Source organism: Acanthopagrus latus, chromosome 5 (genome assembly GCF_904848185.1).
Source record: "Acanthopagrus latus isolate v.2019 chromosome 5, fAcaLat1.1, whole genome shotgun sequence".
NCBI classification, from domain to species: domain Eukaryota; kingdom Metazoa; phylum Chordata; class Actinopteri; order Spariformes; family Sparidae; genus Acanthopagrus; species Acanthopagrus latus.
Genome location: NC_051043.1, coordinates 2,830,590 through 2,841,689, shown reverse-complemented (window position 1 = coordinate 2,841,689; position 11,100 = coordinate 2,830,590). Strand labels below are relative to the sequence as shown.

The 11,100-nt window shown below is 40.1% G+C and overlaps 1 protein-coding gene across 2 annotated transcripts in view; it reads left to right on the top strand.

The window, feature by feature from the left end:
- Nucleotides 1-235: 235 nt before the first annotated feature.
- The window catches only part of adgrd2 (adhesion G protein-coupled receptor D2), a 49,551-nt gene continuing 38,686 nt past the window's right edge, over nucleotides 236-11,100 (top strand). For both annotated transcript variants that reach the window (XM_037098534.1, XM_037098533.1), the window contains exons 1-7: nucleotides 236-686; nucleotides 965-1,022; nucleotides 1,211-1,450; nucleotides 1,547-2,176; nucleotides 7,136-7,255; nucleotides 9,131-9,225; nucleotides 9,824-10,114. In XM_037098534.1, the coding sequence (XP_036954429.1) occupies nucleotides 642-686; nucleotides 965-1,022; nucleotides 1,211-1,450; nucleotides 1,547-2,176; nucleotides 7,136-7,255; nucleotides 9,131-9,225; nucleotides 9,824-10,114 (1,479 nt within the window). In that variant the 5' untranslated portion in view covers nucleotides 236-641. The remainder of the gene's footprint in view (nucleotides 687-964; nucleotides 1,023-1,210; nucleotides 1,451-1,546; nucleotides 2,177-7,135; nucleotides 7,256-9,130; nucleotides 9,226-9,823; nucleotides 10,115-11,100) is intronic.

The window sequence follows — 11,100 nt, the reverse complement described above, 5'->3', positions numbered from 1 at the left end:
GCTGCTCTTGATGAACTCTCTGTGCCAAATGCTTGACACTGCTTGCGTAAGTTGGGTTCTTTTAAAAAATAACTTCATTTGCATGACAAAGGCTGATGGCTTTAGGGTACTAAGGATGGAGGGAGGGGTGGGGGGTCTGACGGGAGGCAAGAGACAGACTGGGACTCTTGGTCAGACGCACTGGAATCACTGGCTCTCCCCCAGTCAGGAGACCAGAAACTGGATATGCTGGATATCGAAGCCAAGGCACTTGATGAGGAGTCTGGACCAGATTTGGGTTTGATCATACTACACATGGAGTTTTACTCAAAGAGACGTTATACCGCCCTGGGGGAAAATGGGGATTCTACAACTGAGAGTGGAACAGTGACCCAGGACACATGCAGAATCTTTTAAAACTACTGGCTGTAGAGTGACACAAGAAAATGCTTCTGTGTTGCCTTTGCATGCAATATTCAAACCTACATTTTAGATATTACTGCCTTAAACAACCATAGTAAGGAGGGTCCTGTATTAACTCTGGGATTTGAAGGACATCTGGACCTTTTTCTAAAGTGAGGTACATCTGGATCAAGCAGAAATATTATTTCCGAGGTAAGCTCAGTGGTTTATTTTAGTAAGGAGACTGTACTTGCTCAGAGATGACTGAAGCCCTGCAAACTGGACTCATACTCTTCTCATTTGTGGTAATAACTTCCTTATTCTCTACATAATGTAACAAGATACATGCAAACAGTTTTTAGTGTGTTTATTGTTCACTCGTATTTAGATTTTCAATGTTGTGTAATGCAAATGCATTATATTGAGAGTAAGTGCATGAGATATTTTAACACCTATAATTTTCACCCATTTATTTTCAGATGACAGCAACTTTTGCTTTTGATGCTGCTTTCATTAGATATGCAGGGAATTTCTCTTTGGCAACCTCTTTGGTAAAATAAAGTATAAACTCTTTGTCCTGCAGGTGGTATGTGGGGGTGAGCCAACACATGCTGGGCCAGACAGAATGGGGGACTCTCATGGTGAGCCTACTAATCATGTTTAGTGGCCATTTAGTTGCCAGCAGTTTCAGTTCATAGCACTGGCTTCCCTCATGTGTCTACCCCATCCATCAAAAAGTCATTAACTTCATATTGTTTGTTTCACTTTTTTCATTCATTTCTTTATTTTTGTTTACTTTTATTTCATTTTTTCTGTGTCTAACTTGTAGGACATGACAGACCGGTCCATCTGACTTCTCATTGGGCTTTCCAGCTTGTCAATGACTCACTGACCTTCTCCAGGGCTGACAGCTTCTGCAGAGGCCAGTTCAGCTCCCTTCCAACCCTGGACCAGTCAAAAGACCAGGAAGGAGCCCTGGAGCTGATTCGGCAGACTGGACTTCGCTCACCTGTCTGGGTTGGGAATCCCAGCAGCACAGCCTCTAAGCCTGTGGCCCTTTCCAAACAATGTGAGTGAAATCAGTGGACCAACAAGCTGAAAATATAAGTAAGGTAATACAAAATATACGATTTGACCAATGACTTCTTCTTCTACTCTTCTTTAGATTTACAGCTCTCAGCTCTACACTTCCCAAAGGAATCCCGAGATGGGTTCACTCGTGTCAACATGTCCTTTCTTGCCCTATCGTCTGTCACTGTGTGTGTTCGTGTTCAGTGGAACCCAGAGTGGAAAGAAGTGTCCACCATCTTCTCCTATGCTGCACCTGTCTTTACCAATGAGTTCCAGCTCAGGGGCCAAGTGGACATGCAGGGACGCATCCTTCTGGCCCTCATCATCCATGGGAAGCACCTGCCCTACAAGGCGTTCTTCTCCAATGACGGAGCTTGGCATCATATCTGTGTCACATGGTGCCGGAGCAGTGGCGACTGGGCAATCTATGTGGATGGGGACAGGAAGGACATGGGCTCAGGCACAGATACTTCCAGAGATATATATGGAGATGGGATATTCATTCTGGGTCAGGACCAAGATTCATTTGGAGGGAATTTCACAGAGCCATTTTTTGGAAATATCACCGACCTGAATGTTTGGAATATTACTCTGGAAAAAAGGCATGTCCACGCTATCAATGCATGTTCACCCATGACCAAGGACATGCTTTTCAATTGGAACCTTGACCATCTAAGCAGTCATCCAGTGGTCAAAGAGGTGCAGGTCTTTTTGTTTTGCCCAGGTAAGATTGCATTTTGCTTATGCAGAGTATTTTATCAGTGACTGTCTCTTTCAGGCAGGTAAGCAAGTCAGGAGGACTGATCGATTTCCATGGGTCCACAAAATGTCTGTGACCTCCAGAATCTTTCAAGATTAAATTTAACAACTAATGTCTCTGAAGGTGAGAGGCAGGGCACCATGTAATTGAGTCTTCCAACTGAAAACAGCAGCTGCATTGATGGGGGCCTGTTTTTGGTACTGATGAGACAATGAACTACGGTCCAGGAGGTCCGGTTTGAGTAAAAGATCTATGAGTGCTTTAGGATGTTATGAAACTTGATATGACAATTCCAGAAAGTTATCTCAATTGTCATAAGGGCGGTTTCTCTCTATTTTTATAAATGTTCAGGTGACAGTCCGAACCACCACTTCTAAATTGCAAGTTCTTTATACAAGGGTGAGCAGTACTCAATGACCCAACACAATAATACACAGAAAACATGTATTGCACAAGAACTGGTTAAGAATAATCATAGGTTAGGGGAATGTCCTTTCTTTAAAATAGGGGACTGTTCTTTTAAAAGCAGAATTAAGACCAGGTTGGGTGCCGCATAGCTCAGTCGGTAGCGCGCGCGACCCATGTGCCGAGGCTCTGCAGCGGACCCAGGTTCGACTCCCGGCCCGGGTCCCTTTGCTGCGTGTCACTCCCTGTCTCTTACCCTGTTTCCTCTCTAACTCTTCAGCTGCACTATCAGAAAAGGCCAAAAAAATACTTTAAAAAAAAAAAAGAATTAAGACCATGTTAAAATTCAACAGTCCGAGAGCTCATGACCATGCTCTAGTTTTTGTCCTCCTGTAATGTTAGCGCCGTCTCTCCCGCCATGCTGGTTAGCCACCGCGAGCCATCTTCCACCGAAAATCTCACTGTTGCTTATGGCCTCCGGCTGCTCCCATCCCTCGTCCGACCTCCACCTCGGCTGAACCGCTCCCAGCAATGCCTGTGGACCTAGAACTCATGAGATGGCCAGCAGCCTGCTCTACAAACACAGGAGTCACTTTCTCTGGTTTCAGGGTTCATCTTGGCTTGCAGCTTGCAGCTTGCACCTAGCAGTGCTGATTGGCTGGTGCAGCTGTCAGTCAAAGGTTGCATTCACTGCCTAAAATCAATTGGCTGTTTCTAAGGCATCCATGTAATCAACTCAAATCAAAATAAAATACATTCCAATAATATAACTTAAGAGATTCTGAAACACAAAAATAATTTGATAAAACATGTTGAACAAAATACGCAAAACACAACACATAATAGAAAACAAATATAACCAGCAGTAATGCACCAACATATGACACTATGATGGTCATTTTATTGTCATTTGCAGTTTTTCTCAGTTGCTTTGGTGCTTTTCTCACATCACTATTAACATTACAGCAGTGAGTGCATTTCTCAAAACAATTAGTGCAAACTGCAAAACCTAGTGGATAACCTGCAAAAGCACGTCACTTGCTCAAAATGGACAGTCCATTCCTCAAAAGCAAGTGTCCATGACAATGAAACTGCCAGTGTCATCAAAATGAGAAGTCTTGACACCATCGTTTATGAACAAGATAGTCAAATGGCTTTGTCATGTTTTCATTATGATAGTTTATTCTCTCAGTGTTTTCCAATGCAAAATAAAGGTCAGAACTCGGACACACTTCTTTCAACTTTATTGCATTGTTTGCAGTCACCATTGAACAAATGGCTTCCTCTTGCTGCAGTGTAAAGAGGGGCCCTCTTCAACCTCTGCGAGGTTGTCTTTCAATCTTATGTGGTGCAGAGTAAAATTACATTAATGTACAGTAAACATGAGATATTATGAGATGCTGGATTACTGTCCAATACTATACACACCTGTTCTCCCTATGAAATGTGTGAATGATTGAATTCACAGTGGTTCTTTCAACATTTGGTTGCACCCTCCGACCAGCCTCAGCCATTGTGAGGCCATGATTGACAACATGGTCCACAACTGTAGTCCTAATTTCATAAGAATATGTATTTGGCTCCTTCTCCTTCTTCCCCTGTTTTGTCCCCTTCCCCTTCCTCCCTGCATCCTCACCCCTCTTCCACAATACTTACCTTCCATTTCTGTGTCACAGAATTGTAGAAACGGTTCATACTATGTCCTGCTCGGTTCATATATGCTTGCCAAGAGAGGGTTCATGGGATTCATCCCTGAGCGACTGTGAACAAGTGGCTTATCATAGTTCATTTTGACTGACATGACATAAGCAAAATAAAATGTTATAAAACAGCAGAGAATTGTATGAAAGCAACTGATACATGTCCAAAAGCATTTGCAATTTGTTCAGGGGAAGGAGAAATTGCTACTATGATGTGCACAAATGACTAAAGGTTGTGGAGGTTGAACTAATAGTTATGAGAATTTTTATTCTGATCTGAGAAAAGCACCAAAGCGACTGAGAAAAACTGTAACTTCTGTTGCAAAGATTGCAAGACAAGCAGTAGAGATACAGAGCTGATAAAGTAATCTTTGAGGAAAGTTTGCTTGCATGTAATTTGATTGGCAGTGCCTTGATGGGTGACATTGTATACCTTCAAGATATTCCAGATAAACAGTTTGTTTGTTTGTTTGTTTGTTTGTTTGTTTGTTTGTTTGTTTCCACCCTGTCAGATCACAATATGCTGCATTACGTTGTATCATTAAATTAGTAACAATTTAAACATTCATGACATATTGTTGGACTTACACACCATGACACCGAGTAAAACCCCCCCCACGAGAGATCAAGTTTGCCAACCTCTTATGTAGTTTTAGCAACCTCAGGAAAGACTGCACGATAAGAATACACTGCAGTACCTCCACCAAGAAACAGCCATCAAAAAGCCACTCATAGCCACACAATAATGCTCAGAACAGCACCAAACTTCAATAACAGTACAAATAGGGTCCCAGAACATAGTTCGAGGCATCAAACATTTGCTAGCTTTGCTGGATTTCTATTGAAAAGAGAACACAACTCACCACTCTCCTGCCACAGCTTGCTCGTTGTGGGGAAGCCCTGATGAGTGTTGCATATCTCCACATTGCTGTGTCCGAATGACATCAAACTCAGGTTACTACTTCCCCATGAGCCCCTAAGGCTGGAATATTAAAAATCCAAGCCCCGCCTCCTACATGTACATACATGAATGACATTCGGTATGCATATGTATCATGACCAGACACACGAACAAAATCGGGGTACCAAATTGTCACTCCAACAGGAAGTCAGCCATTTTGATTCAAGGTTCCCAATTTTCCCCCCATTTTGATCCATTTCCATGCCTCATACTTTAACGAACTCCCCCTACAGACTGAACACCACAGACTTCCAATTCACTCAGTATCATTCTCAGACCTTGAACATGAAAAGTTATCAAAAGCTTTCGCGTTCGTCAAACATGAAACACTTCATGCTTTATGGCGAAGCATGACACCCAATGTCATGGTTCGCCATAAAGCATCAAGTCCTTATAACTTAAACATACAATTTCCCACGTACACCAGATGTATACCATGTCGCTCTTAATACGTCCATGCATCAATACTGTGTCATACCCATAGTGCCACCTACTGGACACAGGAATTCAGACAATCATCATATTTACATTTAGGTTTTTCCTCCATATCATACACTACAAGATGACATGCAACTAAAAGGCGAGCACACACTCCAACAGCATCACCGCCAATCAATATTCAAAACACAACTGACCACAAATTCATTTGAGGGATTTTTCACCTGTAGTCCTTTTTTTTTTTTTCTAATGTAGATTGCAGAGAGTTCTTCTGACTTCAGTGTACATTATTTGATACAGGCCACCAAATGATAAAGGAACAACTTCCTCATTCCTATCTGGACCAAACTTCACATGCTTGATAAGAGTCCAGCCCTGAACACATAGGCCAGTGTACAGTCATAGTCACAGCGTCACAAGTTGTACACAGGAAATTACATTTAACTCCTTCCTACACTGTCCAAAACACGGACAGTTGAGAGATGTGTACATGCCCTGACAGCAGTATGCCCCGACGCACATGGACTGCGATGGCCTGTTCATCGCTGCTTGCAGCTTTGATTTTGGATGTTTTCCATAAAACACTAGAACTAAAAGTTGACTGCTGTGCGCAGAACTATAGTTCCCCTTTATTCCATTTGTCAATATATTTTCATATTTCATTTTTCATGTTACAGTTTTGTTCATATATTTAGCACTGCCTTTCGTTCGTAACATTCTTTGTGGGACAGCTTACGTTAATGTCCCATTTTCCTACCTAGTTTTCTTATATTTTGTGTTTCAGCTCACATTTTGGGTCTTATGGGTAGCATTACTTATCCAGTGGTTCTCTAAGTTGCCTGTGTCACAGTATTAGAGCCATTCAGAAATAATTCCTTCCTTAGTAAAGGCCTGTAAACCCAGACAGTGTGAATCTGAGCAGTCTGATGAAGAGACAACTCTAGAAACACATTACATTGTCTAAGTGGACAGAATGAAGGGGAGTGAAAGTGGGACCAAGAGGCAGGAAGGGAGAGGTGGATGGAGGGGTTTCCCACATCTGACAGCTGACAGTGTGTGGGTAGCTTGGGGAAGAACAGAGCTCCATGCAGTGGTGAGCAGGAACTCCCCCACTGTCTAATTTTATTTCACTCTTACAAGATCCATGAGGTCACTGGTAATAAAAAAAGCTTGAAGGGTTTTAGTTGTTCTCAAACTTAGATTTGAATTTGTAATAAATTCATGTTTTCTTTGTTCACCAAAGCTCATATATACCTCATACTTTGGTCATATTTTTTAGTAGTCAGGACAATTAGACATACTGAAGCTGACCCTTGTCATTTGTGCGTGACTGTGTGTGTGTGTGTGTGTGTGTGTGTGTGTGTGTGTGTGTGTGTGTGTGTGTGTGTGTGTGTGTGTGTGTGTGTGTGTGTGTAACAGTACATCAGCAGATGGAGCTGCAGGACTGCAAGACGCTGCAGGGCTGGTCGAATCAGCTCCCACTGTTTGGCCAGACAGACTGTTCAGATCTGCTGCCGTTCATCTGCAGAAGCAGCAGAGGTGAGTCTAACACAACACACTGTCCAATAGAAAAGGGGTGGTCAGCTATTGTCAGGGTTTGTACTCTAATTGTTAATATAAATGAATGTAAAAATGTAATTGTGACCAGACATGTTGATTCATTCATTATTGTATAGCCTGCATCAAGTGATTCAATGGATTTACGAAAACTGAAGTACTGGACCTCAAATATTCATAGTCACAAAATGTCAGTTACATCATTGTGTGCAAATGTTTTCCAGAGCCATAGCCAGGACTTTAGAAATACTGAGTCATAAGTCCAAATACCCAAATGTAACCAAAACCCCTTAAGAAAATGCAACCAGACTCAAAAAATATAAATGTTATAAACTGTGTAGTTATTTACTGTATGGTTTATGTTCATTCACTTAGCTGTGCTCAGTGGTTTCTGTTTCATATCTTTTTGATTACTACTGCATATGGGGAAAAAAAAATAGGAAAAGCCTTTTGTGGCTCCAAAAGAAGCTGCTTCAGGTTTTGAAAGTCCACCGGTCTAGCATTGCACTCCCACATAACTCTTATGGACTCATTATTGACAGTTTAAAAACAAATTATTCTAATTATTACAGCAGAACTAAAGAAATCATTTTTTTATGCCAAGCATTCTTCATGCTTTTCAAAATTGTTAACTTACTTTAGCCACAATGCAACTTAGCCACTGAGGGACGTCACTGGAGGCAATTTGTCAGATTACATGCAACTTCCTCTGGAGCCACAAAAGGCTTTATATCACTTTCATATCAAGGTTAGGATGTTGGATGAATTAATGGATGAATTAATTGAAAACTAATAGCGGCCAATTAAAAACAATTGCTTTTTCATTAAAATGTAATTTCATGGGAATTAAATGCTGTTCCAGTTGAAATATTACATAATTACTTATCAATATATTTTAATTTCATTTGAAAAAATAGTTTCAATGCATGGAAATAAAATGCAGTGTAACTTTTAATATAAACCCTTACCCATTAATTAACTAAATTTAACTATTAAAGTATAATTGCATTATTAAAGTTGACATACTGCAATCATACCTTCTTTCTGCGTTTCAACTCACTGCCATTTTCATTAAAGAAACATTTGGTTTTAGATTAGAGTGCCACATTTAACCTGTCAATCAAACTCATGAGATCTGCGGAAATTGTAAATAAAACTCCAGTGTGGTGCTTTGCTGATGACTTAGGAAGGGCCGAGGAGACGAAGAAACAAGACAAAGATAATCAAGCGCAGTTCTCACTGATGGGCGTGGTCAAAATGACAGTGGACTGAACTGCAAAGCACTCACTTTGTTTTTCTCCAAAACACATGTCATCTAAATTTATATGTAGAGTCAGCATTTTTCTGCTGACTGATGCTAGAGCTGAATATCAGTCAAATAAATAAAATCTATTTAACAGCAGGCTCAGTTTTGTGGATCTGTCTTTATTGCACAATCTTGCTTAAACACAACAGGCTGTACATCTGAAAACTTCTTCATGAGGTAAATGGTGGCCATTTGATAAAGCTGATACAGGACATGATGTGAGGCCAATATGTCATTTGATTTTGTGAGATAATGTTGATCTGTGACTTTGAGTGGTTACTGTCAGTGTAAGTAGAATGATAACTTATCAAATGAAGAATAGAAATATATCAGATATTTGCCTGCTGTTATTACATTATGACAATTGAGCTTTAGGTGAGGAAAGTCTTGTCTTGTCAGCATGGTGGTCAGAGGTCAGTTTCTGCTGTGATTGTTTTATTCTAGGATGCTTCAGTGGCTCTGGTTTGACCAGCTAAAGGATGAGTTTATTGCACAGCAGAGCATCCTGCTATTACATCATCCACACTGATGTTATGTTGTTTTTGGCATAGAGCGATACCTGAAGATGAAGCAGATGAGTGATTCTCGGAACTCTCATCCCACTGCCTTTATGAGCCATCTGATGAAGCATTCCAACAAAACCCAGGTAGACAACCCATATGTTTTAATTTATTTAACTGTCCCTTCTTTCCCCACTTCTTGAAATATGTCACTAGTTGAAACGTTTCACTTAACATAGAGTAATTCTTCAGTTCAACCAGAGAGCATGTTTAATTTGTTATTTTATCTTTCTTCAGTATTAAGACATTCAATTGTATGTCTAATGTGTATTTCCACTGGTTTCTAAAAGCTGATGCTGATATCAATATTTTAGATAAAAGCTTAATGTTTTATGTTGATATGAAGAACTCATTGTCATTCTGAATAATTCAAAACTAAATGTAATAATTTACTGGGACATTACCAGAATTTATTATCAGCCAAACAGAAAAATAATGAAAAACAACATTTTAAAATAAATGTCGTAATTAGTTAACAGCTCCCGAACAGTTTAGAAAAATTATACAACTAATATGTAATTAATCTCCCTCCTTTAAGAGATGAAGCACTCTTTGGCTTTCTGATTTGGTCTCATGAAGGATTGACCTCAACCGGTGATTTTACTGTAATAAATATAAAAACACATGATGACAAAATGGAAGAAGTAGCTATAGCTCTTTTGAACCCATTTCCTCCACCCCCAGGCAGTGTTGGGGCAGCAGCCGTCAGAGCTGGGCAGCCTGGCCCAGGCATCTGCCCTGTTGAACATCTCTGTCCAGGCCCTGGAGGACACCCAGCAAGAGGGACTGCAGCCAACAGACATGGTGTCCCTCATACAGCTGTTGTTTCTCGCTGCTGATGTGCCCATTCAGCCACTTACTGATGCCACCAACCACAGCCAGGAGAACATCAAGGAGCTTGGCCAGCACTTCATCAGTGTGGCGGACAGCATCATCTGTGAAGACAACGCTCTCAAGTGGCAGGCCATCAAAGGGGTAGCATATATATATATTATATATATATATATATATATATATATATATATATATATATATATATATATATATATATATATATATATATATATATATATATATATACACAGTACAGACAGTATATACAGTAGCACTGCATGTTCTTGCTTCAACTTCAGCCATGATACATGGTTTTGTAAAAGGGGTATTCCAACAAATTAATTTTAGTGTTGCACTTTCAATTTCAAGGTCAAATTTGTACCTGCAGAGGCCAAGATATGTCTGTTGGTCTCCAATAAAGATCAAGATCCCAAAAACTGGTCTTTCAAAGCCCTATGGCCTGATTTGTGACATGGTCTTTCTGATAGAAAAATGTAGTGTCAAAACCAAAGCCAAGATAACATGATCAGATATTTTTAGAAATGTTAGAAAAATCCTCTTGGGCCACAGAAGACATTCTGCAGCTGTTTTCACAGGCTGTGCAGAACTTTCTGGGAAAAGTAAACGGTTGGAAGTGGAATAGCCCTTTACAGTTTTGTTATAATCTAATAACATATTTCCCATACTAAATTAACTTTTTTAAACTCTTCACACTGTATTCTTTACTAAAATCCAGCTCAGCGCAACCTTCGAAACACTTCATACATCTCAGGCCCACAGGTTACATTTGTCTTGCAACAGGAAAACTTTGTCACTCAGTTCACTGTGACGTAATTTATGGATTGTGCTATGTATTTTAGAAGTTATGCTCAAGTAGGCTTTATTTTTCTAAATTCAGTCAAGTTATTCCAGTAATGCAATACCAAACAAATATGTTAAGACTAGACAGATAGGAGATATTGACTCACTGCAGTTATTTTCGACCCTGTCTTTTCATCATTTAACCACATGTTCTCTAGATAGATAGATAAATAGACAGACAGACAGACAGACAGACAGACAGACAGACAGACAGACAGACAGATAGATAGATAGATAGATAGATAGATAGATAGATAGATAGATAG